The following is a 24,267-nucleotide window of genomic DNA, read 5'->3' on the forward strand; positions in this document are numbered from 1 at the left end:
CATTCCTTTCTCCAAACTCGTAGGCCAGAGGGAAAAACTTCTCCAGTACAATTGATATGTCCCAATTCAACAATGTATTCAACTTGCTAAACTTCACAGATCTTTTTTCTAACTTTCTAAGAAATGCTATTCCAGTTGTATTTAAAAGTCAACTGATAATTAAATCACATCTATATATTCCCTATGAAGAATACATGAGGTATTTCAGAGGTCCTATTTAATGTTTACAGCAAGTACGGTCTGAATTCAAATAGGATGGTGATTGACACCAATTGCGCATAATGTCTTGCTCTCACTTAGCTTTTATTTCAATGCACTATTTAAAAAAAAAATCTGGGAGACTGCCAAAAATCACTACTATGCTAAATTGGCACAAAAATATTGTGTAATCAGAATCTATGGATGTGAAATGTAATAAAAGCTTAGATACTAAGTCAGTTCTACTATCGAATTCTTGTTGGCATGCTCCAGTCTTAATCAACATGCAGAAAGTTTCACTGGTGTAAGTGGTAACTGCATTGATAATGATCTGATCCTTCAGAAAAATTCTCAATATTTTATCAAACACACACAGATTTAATGAGAGAATCAGTTTGTACATCACTGATACCCGAGCATTTTTTTAACAGGATGCAGATGATATAGTCCTGCTATGCAGCAACAGGCCTAAAAATGAAGACTGCTGTAGAAAATGGAGGTGGGAGGTTTCAAAAGAAAGAAACAAAAATCTTACTTTGGATGTGACACCAAAGCAGATTCCAAAAAGATTCTGGAAATAAGAATTCATGGGAATATTAAGAAGTATAAGCAGAACCTATGAGGAATTACAATTTTTCTGTTGAATGGTGATAAATGAATTCTCTGTCCAGTAATACCATAAGATGCAGCTGGTTTCAGTATGACTGTAGGAAGAAGATACCCCAACTATTTTTAATGAGACCAGTTTTGCTTTCTCCTGTATACTATCATAGTTTTTCCTGAGCAAGGAAATACCAAATACAGCAACAGGTAAACCGAAAGACTGAAACACCTTCAACCCCTTGAGGTGCCAAAAGCTAGGATTCAGTTAGTTTTCCTCTCCTCTTTATTTTCCATTCTTAGGTGTTTACATCCTAGAACGCACTCTTTTTCCGAATCTCTGGATACTCAAGGATTTGTCAGTTACAGTAATAATGACATTAAGTTCATAATATGCCCAGTCAAGTCCCTTGGGCATTACAATAGAATAGTCTTAAGCCTCCAAACACAAAGAAACACCAAAATGTGTTGGCACTGGAAACAATAGAGAAGGAAAACAAAGGAATGCAAATTATCCATGTGCCCTTCTTTTGTTCCATCTGTTTTCCAGTCTACGTCAAAGCAAGACTTTCTGTGGTCAGGTGCTTCCTAAAATAATGCAGACACTGATTTCTCTAACTCGAAAACACAGAATTTTTTGTTAAATCCAATCAGAAGTAAAATATTAAACACGGCCATTTTATAGACCTCTAAAAGCAATTCTTTATTCTTGAAAGTAACCCATACCCCTGTCACCGCCCTAGAGACTATAACATGTTCAATTTGTCCACATCAGTTGCATTTCATGGCTCTACATGGCAAGACATAATACAATGTGCTTAACTACACAAGAAGCATGTCAAATGCTTGAGAAAAATGGGACGTCTGCCAAAGTAGGTATGAGAAAGCAAAAAGCAATCAAAGTATTTCTAAATTTTTTTGTTAAAGAAAAGGACGCAACTCTGGAAAGGAGTCAACAGACAGTGACTGAGATCTGGTAGTTTGAAAGAGAAAACTTTGAGTGTTCTAGAAATCTGATATGGTCTATAGCAGTGATTACCCAGGGTAGTAAAAATCAAGCACATTATTGACAAGTATTATTTGGCTTAATATGGAAGTAAACTTCCTTTGAAACAATGCAAAATATCTGAAAGCTCGATAATATTGGCAAAAAATATAATAATAATAATTAAAAGTCAGTGGAGGAAGAAAATGTAATTGCCAGATACCTCTCAGAAAGTACATCTCTGTCCTTATGTTTGGCAAGTTCAATCTCAATCAAGACTGAACATAACCAAAGACCCTGGAGGTGCCAAGGATTGCACAGTGAGAGTCAGCAGATGGTGCAGATTCACTGGATGGTCTGTGAACTATGGGGGAAACACTCACAGCACCTCCTCCTCACAATTAATCCGCTCAGTTTGGGATTTCATAAAGAATTCTTCCACCTGTGGCACCTTTTCTTCCTCAATGAGTTAAATTTGGAATGACATGTCCACCACTGGAGGATAATTCCCACAGTCTATATACATTATATCCTATTTACTGTATAGTCTATATACACTAAATATACACACTAAACCAGTGCTGTGCACACTACATGCTGCACTGTTTTAAACAACTTCTAAGCAACCGTACTGCTTCTTTTCGATTAAATCTCTTAAGTGGCACAATTGTGTTGCTCTCAACCTCTTTCTAAAAATATAAGACCTTGGCATCATAGGGTGTGTCTATATAGCACAAATATATGTTGAATAAAATAACTCGGTTTCCAGATAACTGCATTAGTACTTTGTTCTACTCAAGCTAATTAGCTCCACTGAAAAGATGCACCTCTCCCCATAGCTTGTGATTCAAATCTGACTTCTGATTACAATTTCAGTTATAGTTGAATAAATAATAAATAGGATGCTATATGCCACTAAATTTTTTCAACACAATTTTTTATACAGAATTATTTTATTTAGACTCTAAATGGTAATTAACTTAGGAGTACACTCAGCAGTTGTAAAATTCATGCAGTTCTGCATTTGTAGAGGTACAAAAGGTCCCTTGTTTGCAGTACTATGCTGATTGATTCCTATGGTAGAGCTGTTGATTCTCTGCATGAGTTTTCTCAGATAACACGTGGCCTTTTAAATATTGGTGTACTGGGTATTTATAAAGCACATATTTTCTACAGATAAGCTGGGCAAAGAAAGCTCATTGAACTTTGTAATTTAAAGCAAACATTGAAAAATTATCGAAGTTTTATACAACTTATTCTGAAATGATGAAGGCAAGTTTTATAATGACAAAAATGACCACTATCAAAGAGAAATATTTTATAAATAGCATATACTGGAAATCTGACATACTTAAAAAGTGCATTAGTGACAAATATACCCAAATTTGCTTTACCATATCAAAAATAATAATAACCTCATTAATATCTGTGATTTTTGCAATTTTGTGGTCAATGGGCCTGCACTACAATATATTGTCAGTAGGCAAGCACCTCAACCGTCTGACCCTTGGACCTTCTAAGGTCTATGCCCAGCACGGTGTATTGCTGCCTATATGACCTCTAACTTAGAGTACTTCAACACAGAGAGCTAGAAGGTGGAGGAGTAGTTTCTCTCTTTTTTCTTGTAATTCAAATCTTTTGTTAGCAGTGTACTTCAACTGACTAAAGCATCTTGAAGATCTGAAGTGGCTGTAGGAGAGCTATCTTATTTTTCTTTGGGTGCATGCCAGCATAAAGCCAGGCAAGAGTGACTACTAAGCTGCAGTCTTTTCAGAGTGGTGGCATGAAAAGTGCCAACATTATCAATTAAACAAAGATGGGAATACTGCTTTCCCAGTGCATCAGCTCTGGATCTAGCAGCTGTATTCTTTACAAATACGAGCAGCTTGTTCTGTTTGGGAGCCTTCTAACTTTCATAAACTACATGGCTTTACAAACAGGACAAGATGTTGCTGAGGATCTGGCAATGGAGGAAAATACAGCTGCTCTCTGACTGCTGAGCTATAAACTGAGTTTTCCACCTAAATAATCCTCTCCATCTGTAGCACGAAGTTTAGGGGAAAAACATAAGGCCACCAATTCTGTTCTGCAAAATGCTGGCATCATTTTTATGAATGAATTTCATACAAGGGCTCAGTAATATTTGTTCCTGATAGAGCAAGGCATATAGCTTGTATACCAAAACTGTTTAAAGCTTGCTTGCTCTCCTGAAGTGAATAACAATTTCAGGAGTCAGACAATGATCACAGCAGTGCTTAAAATACACACAAGATGCATGACGAGCATCACAAACAGGACATTAAAGTGCTCCACAAAAAACGATTTTGTCACTAAAAGGGTCTTTAAGAACTTCCAGCAATACAAGACAGAAGATCAGGAAGTAAAGTATTGAACAGCGACACACAGGTGTTACTATCAGATGAACTTTTATCAATGTAAGAGAGGGTATGGAACATCCTATGCATTGTAAATAATCACAGACCTTTAATTTCAAGAGTGCCTACAAGGAAAAGATCCTCAGCTTGGAAGGAATTTTCCTGAGTCTGCGTGATGTAGTTTGCTTATCAGATTGCTCAAAGCGAAGAAGCAGTAGTCATAATGTAAGAATGATTATCAAGTCCTGTTTTGTGGAAGAGGTCTCTCCATGATTATCTGTCGGAGGCATCAGACTACTGCATGAAAGCCTACATAAAACCTCTGAGATCTTTTAACCCATATTTTTATGACTAATGAAAAAAATAACATTTAGAATTAGAAAAAAGGCATGAGAAATATTTTTTTAAATGTTATGGAGCTTAGAAATATACTATAGAGGGTAAACACAATCCTCTTCCCTCACATAACTTAGAAGGAAGGTAATAGCTATGTCCCTTTTCTGTGTGAATAAAGTAGGCACAACACACATATGGAGTTCCAAAAGATGCAATTAATCAAAACATCTGGAGGTTGCAAAGACAAGGTGTATTTGCAATCTAGAATACACGAAGAAACATCATTGTTGACAGTGGTTATATTCTGCAGCTTGCTTGGGAAAGCTTCATTTGATCTTAACAAAAATTTTGCCCAAGGAGGGACTAAAAATCTGATCTAGTGAAGCTGATTTTGATCCAGTTCTGATGGAAAACAGCTGGAGGCTCAATGGTAACTGAGGGCCTACAGTACTCATAATGAGACCCTGATAATAGAATGTAAATGGGTATCCTGTGACTAAAATAAAGAGAAAACACTCTTCTGCAGTTAATTATAAAACACATTCTACAATAAATATTTGTCAGAATTTAATGCTATGAATATGGGCTCTCCAGGTTAAAAAAAAAAAAGATTCTTTCCAGATGAAAAGACAAAATAATACAAAATATGTTTTGCCCCAGTGTTTTCACCATACATGAATGGAAAAACAAGAAGCTATTTTCACAGGATCTGATCTAACCCCCACAATTAAAAAAAAAATTCTGTAATTAAAAGAAGTAATTGACATACTACTATTATTAGGGCAATGTTACTTCTTTAAAGAACCATGTGACCTGATTAAATAAACAGATTTAAACAAGCAAATATCACTTACTCTTCCTCTACCAAGTGCCTTTAAGAGCCATTATTTTGCTTGCAAAATGGCTGCTGCAATTGGACTGGTGTCCATATAACCAAATTTCTCCATAACATATCTCTAAGTTTCCCATTAGTGACTGACTGACAACTAGTGAAAACAGCAACAAATAGAATAACGTTTATGCTTCATTATGCATTAAGATCGATTGTATTAGAATATAACATAATACCAGAGTTTATTGAATTGTACCATGCTAGAAAGCAAGCTGGTCATTTCTTTCTCTCAACACAAAATAGAAGCACTACGCATTCTCCTCCAGGAAGATGTTGCCAACTCTCAAGTTTTAGTACTCAGTGGAGTAGCTTTTTGATACACATGAAAGGAGAGTGAAAATAAGCAGAGGATTTTCTGTTTAAACATGTCTTTTACACTACCTGAAGCTCTCCAGTGTAGAGTTTGACAAACTCTTTCATTTTATTCACATGCAAAATGTTGCCTTCTTCCCTTCTACTAGTCTGCCTTATTTCAGATATCACTTTGAAAAAAAAATATATTTCAACTGATTATTCAACATTTACTTGTCACCAAAGAAGAAAAGAAACTGCCAGAAATTCAGGTATTTAAATTCTAAGTACAGTATAAAAATTAATGCTTTATGACAGTCATCAAAGGATACATTCGCTAAACCAAAAAAGACAGATTTTCCTTATGAAGCAAATGCAGCTTGGTTCTTCCGTGTATGTTTTATTAAATAAAACAGTGGCACGATTGTCTATCTGAAGTACAATTCACTTTATTATCTTTAATAAAACAAATGGGCTCTGAAAGCCAGATGTGAGATGGGACTTCTGCTTACTTGTTTCCTACGAACTAACACCCTTGAACCTGTGATGCAACAGGTACAGGCAGAAGAATTAGTACAAGGAAATAAGCTGTGAAGTAGCTTGCTATCCAACAGCAACAATTACTGCTTTGAGAATATTTGGCAGGCTTGTTCAGCTCTACGAACAGATACGTACAGACACGTCTTTCTTCTGTACAGTCCTTTCTAAAAAGCACTATGGCACAAACTGGTGGTCCTTCTGATACCACCTGTAAAGGTTTCAGAAACTCCTGACAGGAAGAAAAATGCAATTTCACATAACTACCAACCTAGAGTACAGTCAGGAAATTAGGATAACTGCATTTTTTCCAATGGAAAAGAGCTATTGTGGGAGAAAGGTCTGGAAGTTTATATAAATGAGCCTCCTAAATTTCCTTTCAGTAAATCTGTTGTTGAATGATGTATGAAAAGAAACCTTCCAGTCAGACAGGCCCAGAATTAGAGATGTGTTTGTATCTTAACTCTCCCTTAAATATATGTATTAGTCAGATTTTAAGTACATCAGCAAAGGTGATCTTAGGCACAACATTTATTCATACCACATACTGGAAAAGGAGCATTTGAATGTAATTTCAAACCTGTGTCAGAAAGGAATTGTACAAAAGAGAAAAAGCTAAAGTCATAAGTTTCCTGACATCTGAGTATTTGTGTCTGCCAAATATACATTAGCTCAGCTTTTATGTTTAATATGAAAAAAAGGCTAGAGTCCTGCCAGCACCTATTCACTGAAGTCTTAAAACAGCTAAGGATAAAACAGTCAAAAGAATGAACTCAGCCACATCATCTACAAACCGTGTAGTTTCTCATGCTAGCATTAGATGCAAAGAGAAACAACCTGGGTTAGTATTTGGGTGTGATAAGGTGAAATAGATGAACACTTAATTTGCCAATTAAAATTAACCAGGTCTTCTATGGCAAATATGCTGGCTGCACCTCTTCAAACACCAGTACGCCCCCCCACCTTTCAGGTGACTCAATCATTCAAAGCAAAAGTGGGGTACTCCAATCTGTACAGAAGAAATGTGAACAGCAGGAGTCCCAGTGGTAAAAATACCTCAAAGAATCCCTTCTTCTCTTCCCAAATACCCATTGTACACTATTTTGGGTATCTAGCCAAAACCTTGTCTCTAAATAGCTGTAGAGTGATTTAGAGATGTATTTTAATACTTTTGCCACTCTTTAAAAATAAATAGTTCAAAATAATACATTAACTACCCACTAATAATACACATCCGAGAAGCTAACACCATTAGAAAACCTTTCTAGCTTTCCTGTTACAGAGTCTAATAAATGACTCCTAATGAGCACAGTAATTTCTAGAATTTAATTAAAATACTTTTCTGTTATTGTATCATGCCACACAACAAAAAGTCATTACCCAGAATTAGACCACTGCACTCAGCTACAGTCTGGGGAAAAGGTGATTTGTAAAGTATTACTCTGAAATACCAAGGTTTTCTAAGTTTAAACATTTTTGAAACATTATAACTCCTTTAAAAATTCTGAAAACCACAAGGAAGGATAAGTAATAAACCTTAATTCTCTGTGACATGCTCCTTGAGACTCTGATCTTGTTCAACATGTAGCATGCACGCTCAGGAACATTATGAATTGTCACCCTAATCTATCAGCGACACTCTTTGCCATAGAAGTAGTACAGCCTGCTCCACAGATAGAGGAGCTATCTGTTACAAGTGCTTTACATGTCTCCCATCCTGACAGCTGCAGTGGGAAGTAGCTCTTCTCACTGCAGTCCAGGTCCAGAATCTTTTCTTTTATTTCTCATTTTGGCTTAAGACAGAAACTTTAAGACAGTTACTTTAACTATTCTACAAGCTCGAATATTGACTCTTACAAAGCAATCCCAAGTCCTTCAATTACCACATATTACTGCTCAAGGGGAGCTAATTATTGGCTCCATTTTATTCTTTTTGTGACAAAATAATTCATTCTGTAACTTGTAAATTACGTTTCTCTTCACAGTCTAGACCAGATATTGCATACTGCCTGCATTACACAAATCTGCGATTTCTTTTCTGAAGATCCTACTGAGAACAGCTTTAGAGAAAACATTGCCATTTATGAAATCAATTTCTTTTGCCTCCTGACAGTATCCTAGGTATAGTCACTTATTGATTACCTTTTCGGGAGGATTTTAGTTTTATTATGTCTGTCTGTGTAGGATTAAATACATATTCAAATCATCACAATAATTTAAGAGAATAATAATAAAAATCAGTATATACAGTTGCAATATTACAAATCCAATTTTGAAAGGCAAAATCGAATAACATTTCTTGTTTTCTTAGCTTGACAAAGTATTGATATCTGAAAGATTTTTATGGTGATATTTTATCTTTAAAGCAGCACTAAAACTTTGCAACATTTAAATCCTTGACTAAATGCAACAGGAAGGAGATAACTCTCTAATAATCTGAGGAATTTGTAAGTTTATTTGCAATTAACATAAAGGAAAGCTAGTTTCAGACTCTATAATTATTGCACAGCAATACAGTACCTAAGCCCTAAAGATGACAGCTTCACAAGTGCAACCATTCTCTGTCTTGTTAAGTGAATAATTTAAAGTAGGTATTTAAAAACACTGCAGAGCGGCTGCTTGCAGTAGATATCACTAAAAGTCGTCTGTTTTCAGAAGTATCCCTATAACATCAAAGATGCCCAGATACCGGCACATTTTGTAAGGATAAATAAATAAATAAAGCTCAACCATCACAATTATTCATCCTTTATGGCTGTAGTTATGCCATTAACGATGTCTTTAATATATTGACAACCTCACCTTCTAGTCTCTAGTTCAAATACAGTCCAAGAGGGTAATGACAGAAAGTATTTATACAGCTGTGTGGTGAACTACACAGAACAAGCTGGGGGTTAGGGGGTATGTTAAGGGATAGATGTCTGAGCTACAGAAAACATCATCACAATTGCCACCTTTATTGGCAGCTTCCGCAAGGAGGGGAAGGACTGAGCGGGGATTGAAAAATGAACTACCTTCTCATTTCTAGGACTACTAGAACCCTGCTCTAGTAGCAGGTTGCTTTGCTCAGCTCTGCCAGACTGGACATGTTCTAGGATTGACAATATCATTTTGCAGATAGCTAAGCTATTTGGTACCATTTTTCTTCAAATAAGCTAATTCTAAATTTATTCTCATTTATGCTTTTTAATCTTCCCACCGCTCTTACAGAAAGGTCAAGGGCATGAAGATAAGATATTTTTAGCCATACAGCAGAAATATATTAAAAAGCTAAATGAAGCTCCAAGTCAGATTCAAGTAATTCTCTATTTACTAAATTAAAAAACAGTGTATGCCTTCCCACCTAAACATTAGTGCAGTTAGTTAATAATACATTCACTTTCTACCCAACCCAGAAGAGTGTTGTCCAGATATTTTTAAATTGTGCAAAAATTTAAAAAATAAAAACCAAAACCAAATAATATGTTCAACGATTCTCACACCAATTTATAGACAAGATTAAATACACTAACACACCACATATCTTTGCAAGTCTCCTTTAATTTTCTATTGCGAAGGGGGGATATTTGGCAAGGGGAAGAGACATCTCACGCATCAGCAGCCTTGGGGAATGTTTGCTTAGAAACACACACAGTTTGACCTCTCAAAAGATCAAAGCAGTTTACTTCATCAGGTCATAAGTGTTATCAACCACTGCAAGTTTGTGCCTCCATTTCACAACTTAGGAGACTAAAATTAAGTAAAAGATTATGATAGAAAGAACTGACACGATTTCTCAGTCTGTATGGATTTATTATAAAGCTATAGTTTTCATGACTTTTCATATAAGAATACTATAGGCAGTTCTTATCTATGCAATCCTTTAAAGAAATCTCACAAGCAAATTTATCAATTTCTAATAAAATTTCAAATAGTGGAGACACCTCGCTGTCTTCAATCATGTCTTGTTTCATGACTGTGTATGTGAAGAAAAGACTTGTTTGTCTGGGTCCTAATGGATAACATGATATACATTCCCACGGTAATATAAAATGAACAACAATAAAAATGATAATTTACTTTGCTGTCAGGTGTTGATCCTGTAGGTGTGAAGGAAAGCAAATAGAGCTGCAGGGACTGGGTTTTGATCTGGTATTATATTTAAACATTCTATAGTTGAGATCTAATTGCACTTAATCTGCTCAATAAAATTATCCTCACTGTTATTGGTATCCCAGACTTGTGTTATTATATAATCCTAACCTATTTTTTAAACAGACATTTTAATCTCCTGCTTAAGCGTTCATTAATGCAGAACCACTGTTGCGCAGAATACATTGCACTCTATTTGCAAGCAGCAAGCCTGGAGAAGTTCAAGTATTTGGACATGAATTCTTTGAAACTACTACCTAATGAATCGTTCTTCTTGATTTTGTTTATGACCTTACCACAACAAATATCAGCAAAACTTAATCCTTAATCTTAAAAATATTCCATATGAAAAAGAAGATGACTCTAAAAAGTGCAGTGTCATTTGTAAATACAATGTGGTATCATCCAAATAGTCAAATGCAATATATGTGTTTGGATGGGTCCGTTCTTTCTTGTTTCATTTCTAAATCTGAATAAATAATCTTCATGCCAACTAACCTAAATGCATTAATTATATCCCATTTTGAGAATCCTGAGATGCTCAGTTATCTAACACAACTGTCAGCCATCAACTGTACTTGTCTGTATGTTTCAAGTCCACTGCATGTTTATTTATATCACTTGCACAACACACTAGGTGTTTTATGAAACTAGAATAAGATGAGACATGTCAGTCTAACGCCTAACAATATGACAGGAACCATATTTGCTTTTTTTAATCCTAATTTTTCAAGGAAATGTAGGTAAATTGAATATTAGTTTCCTCTACTTTCTCCACACTCCTGCAGCTCCCAATGATTTTTTTAACCCATAGGACATACTCGAACAAATTTGACAGAGGAATGAATATGAAGTTCTTACAAATTTTATGAAGAACTGCAGTTTTTAGACCCACATAAACAAGGACAAGGCAGGCATGTCTCTGGCTCTGAGCCATTCCAAGAGGGAGCAGGTGCCTGCTCTGCTCGCTCATACAGTCCTTTAGTACGTGTGTAACACCCAGCCAGCCATAGCACACGCTGCCCCACAGAGACAGGAGACATGGGGCGGAATTAAGGACTAGTGAAGAGACAAGGGAGCAAGTGGAGAGGTCACAGCGTGGGGAGGAAAGATAGGAGCTCTGTGCAGAGAGTGAGGACATCCAGAAGATGGAGGACTCTGGTAAGAAACTAGGACTTATTTGTTCCATTACTCAGGAACAATTTTGTTTATTAGGCCACATCTCAAACTCTGTACAGGGAAAGTGAGAGAAAAATTTGGGGAATGCTGAGAAAAGCAGACTTTAAGGGAAACTGTCAAGGAACAGAGAAGGCATTGCCTCACCAGAGGCACCAGAAAAGGGAAGACAGGGAGGCGCTGGGGAATGGAGCAAGGGAGAGCAGCAGGGTGGAGGCCAGAGGCAGACCACAGAGGAAAGACATCAGACAGGAGAGCATAGACAAGCCTGTCGTAAAAAGGAAAGGGAAGAATTGTGGTTAGATTTCTGAGAAACAAGTAGCTGAGGTGGAAAGCTGAGCCACTCCACGCTGCAGTGACAAAGAAACCACAGAAGTCCTACAGCTGGAGGGGATTTGCTGGAGGAGTTACGGTTCAGAAGAGCAAAGTCGACAATCAGAGAAGGCATGGCAGCATGGTATGAAAAGGTATGTCAAGGCAGGAGTGAGTTGTGGTTATTAGCTGAAGGAAGTGACAGCGGTTAGCACCAGCCTGACTGTCAGGGTGAAATGTACGAAACGTCAGCAGTGGGCTGGAGGCCGTGGGACTGGGGAGCAAGGCGAATCACCCACTGCCTCCTGCAGAAGAACAGGGAGATGGTGATTTCTGGTTTTGCTGAACTGAGTTTTAGTACTGAATTTAGGGTGCAGAATTTAAAAGGAAGAGAGTGGAAGCTTTTAACACTTCTGAACCTCATCAGCTGCATGACAAAACCTTAATGGGAAGATGCGTTTTATGGACACCAGACAGTGATAAAATCGTATAACCGGTGAATGCAGAAATTCATCTTTATTTATAAGTTCCTACTCAAATTGTTTGATACCTTAAACTCTCTTTACAACTCGCCATTTCTGCAAATTTCTATGCAGGAAGAGCTATCTCTATGCCATTACACTTTGTGTCATGCATCTCATGTTAAATTTCAGGCTGAGTGCAGATTGTACAGGACAATAGCCTGACAGTTATAAAAATTGTCAAAGCACCATAGTAACTAAAGAACTATTCTGAAAATAACGTAATTGTGTCAATGTCCTAAATATACTGACAGCATTGTTGCTGCATTAGTTTAATCCACAGAAAAATACAAGGCTATAAAAATAATACCAAAAAACTAATATAAAAAATTACAGAATTAGTTTTCATAAACAAAAATCATCACAGTTCTAAAAATCAAAGCTGTAAACTTGTTCCTTTTTCAGGTTAAAATAATATAATGTACAGCTTAAAATAAGAAATGTTGGATAATTATCACAAATAAATTATGCCTTAAAATCCAGAAATTCTTATTTCTTCTCATTACACACAGACACTTTACTCTTAGCATTTTTAACATATTGTCAGCTCCTGACAGATAACACTGGCTTTTCCAAGACTGTCAAAGTTATCCCTGAGAGTCAAATACAAATAGGTTTATAAAAATATGTTTTAAAATATTTTAAGATGTAAAGAGGCAGAGTGCAAATCACCTGCCATACAGTGCACCTTACTGTGCCATCAAGAGAGAAAGCTGCAAGACGCTGCCCCTTTTGGGCACTGTTCTCTGCATTTCAGCAAGGGACACAGCTTACAGACAAGGCACCTCAGCAGCCCTCCGAGGAAGACTGCCCTAGAAAGACACCCGCTCAGCACAGGCTTCTCTTCTGCACCAGTCCGTACACCTCCTTTATCACCACAGTATTCCCACCAGTACTCTCAGCACTGCACCACAGCTATGCCACAGGGACCACAGGCTTTTCGTCGCTCTCACCATATCATGCCTTCAGCAGCCCCTTTAGGAGGCTGGTTGTGTCCAGCTGTTTACCTCTGCAACAGAGCAGAGTCTGCAGGTACCCGACAAAACTGGGAACTGCCTGGCAAGGTCTGTGTTTCTAAGGTCCCTGGGCAGCCCAGGCCTGTTCCTGCTCACCACGTCCTTGAAATGGTGGTGAAATACCTCTCCCCATAGGTAACCAGATTCTACTTCCCTCCTCAGTGACTAGCAAGTGCCCGATCTCTCTATGTAATCCCACCAACACCACTAGCAGCACCTGTGTGCCTTTGCTCCTACTTCATAGGAACTAACATGGCACTTATGCAAACTATAAAGCTAGCCTGTAATGGGAAACAGAAGAATACACAATTTGCTGCTCAAAAGCACATACGCATTTGCTCATTTGAAATCTGGCCCACCACACTATAACTGAGATTTTCCTGCAAAGATACAGATTAAAGGGATGGCAGTTTCACTCTCTAAAGGTGTTACTCTAGACAAAGATAAGACGCAGTTTGCTGCATATATTACACATTGAAAGCAAAATGCCTGGCCATGCTTATTCAACTAGCCATCTACCACCACTTTCCTTTGAATTTTCGGGAGATTACTGCTCTCCTTTGAGTTTCCTTCAAGACACCAAAATATTCTCTGATACTGCTCCAAGCATTCAAGGAGACACTGAATATTCATGCATGAATACTCTGTATTGTATCACCAGATGCTTCCTCCTTCCATGGAAAGGATTGCACCTTGCTTCTCATGTTAAGACAGGTTGACAAAGCCTGACTAGACTACTAGGCCAAGCAGAAACTACATTTGCTCAAAGCTATGCATTTTAAATACTTGAGGAACAAAGACCATTTCTTCTGTCTTACAGATCTTTAGAGAAATTAGCAAAAAAGTTCCAATAATGTCACCAAGGAAAGAAATATGGACTAAGGTGAGGACATTTATATACTCCTATTTGGGGTTTCAAGGCCTGTTCATGTTCCTGCTGAAGTTAAAGTGCGTAAGTACTGTCTTTACAAGCTAGTCAATCAGTTACTTGAGCAAGGTACTTAATTCCCCTCTCATAATCAGATCTAGCTTCAAGAAATGCAGAAAACAGGAAATTCAAAGATCTCCTGCAAGCCAACAGTCACCAAAGTGATTTTCTTTTGTGTGAAGTCCAATCTGATTATGAAAACGCAGAAGTGGAAATTAACAACTAGTATCTATGCACTCGTTGATAACTTGTTATCTGACTGGAAGCCAGCCTAGTTGTCTGTGCAGAGGAAATCTGCAGACAGAAATGTCGAAGAGCACAAACATTGTATATGCTCATATTAGTTTTATTTTTGCCAAACTATTGTGATTTTGTTAAACACAGATAAAATATATATCTGTGTTGTTTGCTTTTTTTATTGCAACAGGCAAAGGGCCACAAATTCTCACTGGGGAAAGAAGTTAGTCTTGATTTATAATGGTAAAAACAATATTATATATTGGTCTAAGGACTATTACTTTAATGTATAATCTTACAAAAAGAAATACAGTTGTGCATGTGACAATCTAGTGTAGGCTAAATTAACAATATGTTTTTATCTTTCTGTTATCTGTTTCTGATGTGAGGTTGAGCCTCACATCAGAAAACCAGAACTAAGCCAAAAAATTACAACAGGAAACAGAATACACCATAATCAAATAAAAAAATTTTGATGTGTTATGCTTACTTCTGTGGTAACAGGCTCAGATTGCAAGTCTCCTATTAATGTAATGATTTTATTGGTTATGAAATCAGGTGAATATGCAAGGTAACTAACATGAAGTATCTCTTTTTTTTAAATAAGCTGTAATGATACGGGAGGTAAGAGCTAATAAGAGCATTGTAAATAGCCGAGAGATGTCAACATTTTTAATATTTTGTAAATTAAATTGCCTTTGTAGATATGTGGCATCTCAAATATTCTTATAGAAATGTCAGAAAAAAGACATAGTGTTAAATTAGAAAAATATGTAGCATTTGAAATATACACAGAGTTAGGAATAGAACCAGCATTAGAAGCCTCAGGCAGTAGGAACTGGGGATGTCTTACAGTATTAATTCATGGGAGAAGCCACTAATTCACATGCCACAAACCCCAAAAGGAAAAAGCAGTGAATCTGTTGACTAGGACAGAGACTCCAACTTATCTTTTTGATAAACAATTTTAAAAATGCTATATATGGATTTTACAAAAGAAAAGTAATTTACCAGGTAGGGAAAAAAGCAAATTATAAATAAAGTGTCAGAGACCTGCTACCCAGAACACAGCTCTTACAGTTCAAGAACTGCAAAAATGAATTGGGAAATATTCAATACTTGATTAAAATAATTTTTGGGCTATGAAAGTTTGGGCAAGATTAATTCACTATGGCATGGTGTTTTCTAGTTCTACAGCCCCTCTTTACAGAAGCAGCAGAAAGAAAAGGTAAGGGGAATCCTAAATGACCTTAAGCACCCAGACAAGGAAGCTCTGTTTCTTTAGATCCTGAGAATTCATATTGAAAAACCCCAACCTTCCTCCGCCACCTTTGCTGATAGCAACTTTTCCAAAAGAAACACTTACAGTCCATTCTCTGTGATGTCTCTACCCCATCCCTGGGAAGGATAAAATAATGGGGAGGGGCCAGACAGCTGTCATCAACACTCAGAGCAGATTTCATGCCGGGGAGTGAGAAGTCTCCCCTTATAAAATTCTGTCAAATCTTGAAGAAAGTGTTTTCTGTATTGGACTTCATTCTTTCCAAGCATCGACTTTCTAATCTGTGAGCACCAATGATACAGGATGCTTAAAAGACATTGAAAAACTCAGAGGAAGATGGGAAAGCGACTAACTAACCCACTCTCCTTCAACAGCATAGAAATCCTAGAGACCTAAACCTAGCTTCATTAAATCCTACAGAAAGAGTGTACATGAGACTGCCTAATTTAAATGCCACCAGCACGCACACCCTTCTGAGAATTCGAGCACTGCTAACTTTTTATAGTCCTAACTTCTTAAATGCAATAAAAGGCCACCTTACTGACCATAATTGTTTGAATTTGTACTTATAGCTTATTTAGTATGCAAATCAAATGTGCTAACTTCAGGTGCTGTGCTACCCATGTAATAATGTGGAATAATACACTCTGGTAGGAAACCCTATGTGCTGTGCTATCTACTGAACTCTTCGTTTTAATTAACAAATTTACCACAATAAATATAAAATATACCATTTTCCAAATATATGCTTCCAGATACCTCTGCAAGAGAAGATTCCCAGAGTTTTTAACGAGTAAACGGCCTCTCATGAGAACGGCAGATTCGGGAAACTCCTTTTGACATATAAGCATATGAGCCAGTTTCTTTCTCTCGTTTTTTAATGATACAAAAGGCACTTTGCAAAAACAGTTTACTACACTGAAAAGAAATATCTGCAAAATAATTAATCTCTACCTGTCTTGCTTTTTAGCAACTAGAAACAAGACATAACTAGCAGCACGTAACTGACCAATTCTCAACAGATTACCAGCAAAACCTACATATTTTAAGAAATACTCTGATTTATCTAGCCTGTTCTTTAAAATTATTTCTGAACCTAATAGATGTAAAAGAAAGAGGAAGAGATACACAAAGCTGAACAATGGGATAAGCCTGTGATTAACTAGGCAACTTAAAAGTTAATCCATGGGAGGAGGGCATTATGTCATCCTAAATACGCTGATCTAAATAGTCAATTCTTTTTAATATTAAGCATTCTAATTAAACCACTTCATAGATATGGCTTAAGGCATTTTATTCAGCTTTAGTGGCTCTCCATTTTGTTTTGAAATAATGAGACATTTCAGAAAGATTTATTTGGTAAGTGTTTCTACAGGTATGTGAAGCTACAGTTTTTATGCAGGATGTTGTTTTACAACATGCCATGGAGATGATCACTATACTCTATCAGTTGATACAAAATAATAAGATATCTTCCAGTTGTGAGGCTCAAAGTCAAATACAACACAAAATCAAGAGGCAAACTGTCCCCCAGGTGGTAAAAAGCTGTAGATAGCTTTAAGAAGTGACTAATTCAAGCATCTATCCTTAATTTGGTATGAAACTCACCTCTGAAATCCAATCAACAGATTTCGCACTTGCTGTAGTCATGATAGAAGTCAATGGCCTTAAAATGTTTTCACCTCTCAGAAGTTATTAAGTTTTAAGCAAAAATGTCTGTTTAAGCAAAATCTTTACAATATAACAACTAACCCAAATCTGTTACTCTGAAACACACATGCAAGTCTTCAGTAATTTGAAGAGCTGCCTACCAGCAAGAAATTCACACCCTTGAGGGAGAAGCACATCAGACATAGTAGTTCAAAAGGAAATTCAGGCCTAGACATGCCCAAAACAAAATACAAGTTGTCCTTCAACTAGGAAGACTCACAGTCCTTGATTTGGCCGTGTGAGGTGTCAGAGGACTAATTTTATAGAAGGAGCTTTATTATGATCTTAAAGTGTAGATGAAAAGGAAGGAAGGTCAGAACCTTGAATACTCAGGATACGTCATCACAAGTGACTCAAACACTGAATTCTCATTCTTATTTTAGACATCTTTTTTTTTTTTAATAAATTACACTTTCCTTGCAAATTTAGTAGTGATTCAAATGCAAAATTCATGCTTGTTAGTATCTAAATATATGATACCCTGGGCTTTAACAGCTAGTGTTATGATAAATATATTTTTGTATTTAGATATTTCTTTCTGTGTTGTTTTAAATCTTATGTAGAACACTTAGCTCATCCTTCCAGTTCTAGACTAACTACACCACTAGTCCCAGTATAACATAGACCATATAAATATAAATATAAAACTATATTTTAAAAATATATAAAACAAAATATAAAACAAAGCTTCACTTTAGTAACACAACTCCATCACTTGTGCCATTAACATAATGGGAACTGGAGAGAAACTACAAACTCAGTAGCAGGTTTAGAAATATATTCCTGATTTTTGTTTTAAATCAACATATTGATGCTTGAACAATTAATGAGAAAGTGGTGTTCTGTTTCCAGAGAGGATGCAATTTTGAACATCTTTCATCATAGAATTAGATCAACGTTAACTGCTTTTAAAAACTGTCCTCTATTTCTTAGACTTCTGTATCTACAAGAGACTTATGTAACACACAAAACAGTCATCTTAGCCAATGATTTTCCCCTTTTATGTACCATAAAAGACAACTGTTGTAATTTTCTATACTGTCTTAAAAATAAATTTAAAAGATGGCTAAAACATTTCACTTGGTGTATACTAGGTCATACAGCTCCACAGAATGGCCTTTGTGAGACATAAGTGTTAATCGCTGCTTTTAATTACACCCAAGTAACTTCAGTGAGAGTGAATACGGCAGCAACATCTATAAACGCAGCAACGACATTAGCAGAACACCAGTTATGAAACCCCTGCCAACACTGCTTGCACAGGGTTTTTTTTTGTTTTGTTTTAATCAAGACATAAAAATCTTACCAAGTTCTGCTGTTTGGGGTATTTGCAGAGCCCTGCAAAAAAACTGTAAGACTAGGCAGCTTTTTTAAAGAATGTAACATGCAGTAGTAACCATGACGATAAGGAAAATCCTTTTGCTAATCTTTTTCTTTCCATTGACAATACTTCCAAATACTGGTGGTTTTCCACTGTATTACAACTTCTGTTTGTTGCTCCCTTTGAATCTAGGCCTCCAATCCTTGCAAACCTGAAAAGTCTGACAAAGTGAACGGCGATTTGGTGTGCACTAGTAAAACAGAATGAGTCCTAACTAGTTCAGCTACTTAAGTGACTGTGGTAGGAAGGATATCACTTGTTGGCAACTATGTCTTATTTCACTGTTGCACAGTAAAGGTAGAAACAAATTATTACATTTTTAAGATAATTACTTTGCAAGTAAATGGGGAATCTAAAAAATAACGGAAAAGCAGAGTGTTTATAGTATATTTCTATGGAGATGATAAAACCGCTGAGGTACGCCAGAATTTGGCCCTCAGCAGGCTGACCATAAACTTTAAGAAAACTGCCTGGAATTCCTTTGCATTGATTTTGTCTTGGTTTTGCAGTAACTTAGGGTTTTTAAACAATTTAAAAAAAAAAAAAAAGATTCTTCAGAAATTAATCTTTGTTCTCTACTATTTCTCCAACAGACTTGCTCACCAAACTAGGATAATGCTTTCAAAAGATGTATCCAATTTGGACCTGAAGTCACATTTTGAAAAGTGACTAAAGGGCTGATTTTCAAAGGCATTAAGATACCTAAAGATGCATTAAGCACTTAGAATTTTTAAAACTGCCTGGGCATCTAACACTTATTTAAATCACTTAGTCCTTTCTGAAAATCCCAACGGGCAGTTATCTACATTTTATGTGTCTATATGCCTTTGAAAATCTGTACCATTAAATACTTAACAATCTAAGTCCCCCTGGCTTTTAATGAGACTCAGGGTCCTAAAAAGTGTAAGTACTTCTGAAAATCGGTCAAGCCACTGTCTCTGGTCTTTTCTTCTTTCTTTTAAAGAGCCATCTATTAATGCTTATCCATAGTATGACAGTTAACTACAGCTTCGGCACTATCAGACTTACACATTATATTGTGCATATTCAAATAAAGGTCCTGAGTACAGACTGCATCCTCATAAGACTTTCTGAAACTCCAAAAAAAGAAAATTAGTTTCAACCTGTAACCCCTGTGAGTGCCCAAGAATCATTGTTTCAATAGATATGATCCAAAATGAATATAATGTAGGCTGATGAAAAACAAACGGCACAGTTTAATTACCGAGTGACTTATTCAAATTACTACAAACAAGTTCTGAAAGAGCCACACAGCAACAAAAATTGTTCAGAGAAAAACTAGAAAAAGAAGGAAGTTGCGAGTAGGCTCCTGAAGCAGGCAGCAGTTCCAGAAAAGAAGACAAGCCTTAACTCTGAAATTTCTTTTTTAAACAAAAATATATGAAACTGTAAAGCATTCCCTTATGCAAACATTTGAAAGATTTATCTTCTGATCTTCTTTAATGTCAGTGGGAGGTAACTTGTACTGACCACATTCCCAAAAAGGAACTGATTTGTAAATTAGGAACGCAGGGAATCAGATTGCCACCTACAGGAAAATTTAGCATTTATTGTCAAGAATGACTCAAAAAGAATACAAATCACCATCCTGCCAAGCACTCTTTCAGCTTTAGTTATAATTGCAAAACCAATTAGTATTTTCTTTTGTGCAACTATATCATGAACTTCCTAAATCCAGAAAGCCATTAACACTTCTTTTTATTTAAGAGAGCATTGCTTGAAAGTTCCATAATTCAACTACAAAGCAGCAGATTGTAATCGTGTTTCAGTTAGAGAATTTTAAGTGTGCTTACCTGATACAATTGGTGCTAGCCTGAATATGTCTGATAGTCTGCTGTTAACTGGCTCGTAAGGGGAATCTTCAAGCAAGTCATTTCCTAAGGGCAAAAAATATTTGCATTTTTTTCTTACAGGAGAATTCAGGATAAGATTTTATTGCTTACTTTTACTCTGAAATGAAGTTACTCTGGAAAAGCAAAAGGTATTCCCCTTTAATCTGTTTATGTGGCTATTTCTCTTCAAAACATTATCTATAAAAACACCTAAAAAAGGCTAGTTGTTCATCCCTGACACTAGTTGTTTTCTCTCCTTCCTCCATGGATAAGGTTGTAATTTGCAGAGACAGCCTGTGACATCACAGGGACTGTCCCATCTCATGCCAGCAGGAGAGATGCTGTAGCAGGGATGTTCCTCTTCATTCACCCTAACAGCAGAACTCTTTTTTTAGAGGATCAGCCCAAAACTAGCATCTTTGGCATAAAAGACTCCTAAGAAGATGCAATTGGAAGGAAAACTTTTTATGATGCAGAAAATGTCCAAGAGTAGTGTATTTTACTATGAAAGTTAGAACAAAAATACATAGTGACTTATTAAAATGTTCCAGTTGATGCCCAGATAAATGAACAGAAAGGGATGACTTCACTTTTTGCAGAAGCAGCTACAGAAAAGACTTAAATGGGAACCACACTGAAGTGAAAGATTACATCTTCAACTCCAGGGCCAGAGCAAAAGAGGGCTAAAAATTATATATCTCATATAAGAACCTTTCTCAGTAGACTATGGGAAATTTGCCAGTGACATCAAGAACAGAAGTCCCGAGTCAATCACTGTCATATCCCTTCTAACTGGCACTTCTACACGCTCTAGGAAGCGCAAACTTCTTTTTTTCTGCCTCAGCATGCCCAGGGAATATTGCTAGTAAATATTGGAAAGGAAAGAACAAACTTTTCCTTAAAACAATGCTCCTTTTCATATTACATTTAACTTTTCAACAAAGAGCTAAGAAACTAGTTCCAGTGTCCTGTGATCTTGTTAGGTGAGTCCTAATTAGAGAGTTTAGATATTATTAGGAAAACGTCTCCAAATGACTGTTTTTGTAGCTTTTGCACTTGCTAGTGCCCTTATCTTTTGACTCGGGTTTAGAAAGGTCAGCTGGGTCCCCTGGAGGAAACCCTCATTGTGGATTTCCTAACAACAGGAGACGGAGCAGCAGCTGTTCTTGAGTCGGATGAAAGGTCCTCAGTTTGCAGCTGAAGAGCATAATGTGAGTTATGGGGTCAGACTCTTGATTTAGTCTCAGTGGCAGTAGCTAGCTGTGGATGCAAGGGACTGCAAAATCACACACTGCATTAGGGGAGTCTAACGTTTCTTTGTTTTGCAACGTACCCTGTAAGCTCTGGTACATGCTCCAGTAAATGCGCAGGCAGTTTTTCTCCTTCTTCATGCCCCTCTTACAGCGGCAGTTATACAGAGATTTCTGCTTGAGAGCTTCCATGGCGCTTTTGCATTCGTCCTTTGCCTCCAGGCCTGTCGCCCGGCTGAAGTTGCTCTCTTTGCCGGCTACACACTGCCTCAGTGTCCTGTATTTAGTACTACAGCTCTGCTCTTTGAGACACTGATCGCTGGCTTTCACACAGTCAAGGCGGTCCCCTCCAGGCAGCCCACTGACTTCTGCGGACAAAAGTACATCTAGAGAAAGGAGACAGAAAACAACAAACTCTCGTTGAGGGATGAGGCTGATTTAACCAGGGCTCCAAAGCAGGCATCTGGGAAGCACAAGGCACCTCCTCACGCAGCACATGCAGCCGGCCCCACGGGCAACACCTTGCAAACCTCAGGGCTTCAAGCTACACCTTAGGAAAAAGCACGCGGGGTTTTCGTGGTCTTAGATCCGCTTTTGTGGTAGTCCAAGGAAACAGTAAGTAAATCACCTGCTGGGTGATTTATGAGAAAACACAAAAAGGAAAGAAAGCCCACAGGGGTTAATGTGCCTGACAACACAAGCATTCATTATTCCTTAGATCCACTTTGGTGAAACAAATAACCTTCCCTTTCAGATGTTTAACTGAGGGGTTAAATGTTCGGCCTCACTTTCCACAAGAGCTTTGCTGTAATTTCAATTACATCCCCGAACAACCCGCTCAGAGAGATAAGTATCCTCACTGATTGATATTAGCCTTTTTTTGCGTCAGTCACTTTTTAAAGGCTGTACACATTTTTGCTTATTCTACACGTATAAAGGTAGAATTTATGACTCCCCCCTCCATTTCTCTCCACGTATGATGCTTTTGCGGGAGAACAAAGCAAATTACATTAACTCCTTCCTCTCCATCGTGCCCCCGTCACGCTCCCTCAGACACACGCAGATGGAAACACAAACATCTCCTGTGGAAAAGAAACCAGTTTGGGCTGCAAACCACTCGCAGTCGGGCAGGCTGCCAGGTTCAGGTGAAGATGTAATCCTTCACCTGGCTCTTGTCACCCCCCACCCCCTCTCCCCAGCCCTCCCAAGCAGCCTTATTTTATTAAGGAGAAAAGTTTCCCTATAACTTGCGAGAACCCAATTTAACAAGAGGCTACATGGGCAAGTATCTAAGTCTGTAATCTCCCAGAGCTTTAAACATAGACTGGGTTAACTGATGTGAGGCACAGCTGTAAAAACTACTGGAAACTTGACTGTTCTGCCTAAACAATAAACTGACAACCGTCAGGAATCCGATCCCATAAACCCTATGCTTTGCCTTATGAAGCGATGTACAGAGAGAAATCAGACGCCACCAACTTACCCACTAAGGGCAAAGCGAAGTACAAGGTAGCGAGAAACATCTTGCTATCTTCGGATGGTTTCCCCAAACGAGCTGATGTGCCACAACAAAGAGGATCAGCATGTAGATATTCCAAAACCGCCGAGGTCCAAAGACTCCAAGTTCAGATCCATCGAATTAAAGGAGAAAAAAAAAACAACCCTCTCTCCTCTTCACCGCTGCCACCACCAGCGGCAGGAGCAGCGACGCAAACGCTGAGCTTTTTTCCCTTAGATTTCAGGTCTGAGCAACCTGAAAACACAAGCAGTGACTTCAGTGAGGGAGCGAGAGAGGCGCACGCATGGGTATATGTGTGTGCGAGTGAGCAAGCGGAGCGGGGCAGGAGCGCCGGTCGCCTCCTTGGGTGGGCAGCGCTGTTCCCAGGGAGGGACCGGGAGCTCACACGGGGGAGGGGGGACACGCGAGATCCGCGCCGCCCGCCCGCCCCCGGCCCCGCAGCCGAGGCAAGCCGCTGACAGCCCCGCAGCCCCTGGCTGCGGCTCCCCAGGGCTGCCCGGCACCCTCTCCTGGGCAATTCGCCTCTTCCACCCCCCCAGTCCGCAACTTTATTTATTCGTTTGCGCCGGGGTGGGGGGGTGGTGCGCGGAGGGCCGCGCAGCTTGCGCCGTGCGCTTGCCTCCGTCGCCGGGTCGAGGCGCGGCGGGGGCAGGTGCCGGGCTGCCGGCAAAGTTTGGGAGGGGAAATCAGGACGGGAGGGGGCAGCGCGGAGCCCCGGCAGGGGCGGCTCCTCCGGT

The 24,267-nt window shown here is 38.1% G+C and overlaps 1 protein-coding gene across 1 annotated transcript in view; it reads right to left on the reverse strand.

Moving 5' to 3' along the window:
* Window positions 1-24,020, reverse strand: part of GFRA1 (GDNF family receptor alpha 1) — a 150,263-nt gene extending 126,243 nt beyond the window's left edge. Inside the window, exons 1-3 of the mRNA XM_075108212.1 lie at window positions 23,495-24,020; window positions 22,095-22,397; window positions 20,723-20,806 (exon numbers count right to left, since the gene is read on the reverse strand). Coding sequence (XP_074964313.1) covers window positions 20,723-20,806; window positions 22,095-22,397; window positions 23,495-23,534 — 427 coding nt within the window. The 5' untranslated portion in view covers window positions 23,535-24,020. The remainder of the gene's footprint in view (window positions 1-20,722; window positions 20,807-22,094; window positions 22,398-23,494) is intronic.
* Window positions 24,021-24,267: the final 247 nt, after the last annotated feature.

Source organism: Phalacrocorax aristotelis, chromosome 12, assembly GCF_949628215.1.
Source record: "Phalacrocorax aristotelis chromosome 12, bGulAri2.1, whole genome shotgun sequence".
Taxonomy (NCBI): domain Eukaryota; kingdom Metazoa; phylum Chordata; class Aves; order Suliformes; family Phalacrocoracidae; genus Phalacrocorax; species Phalacrocorax aristotelis.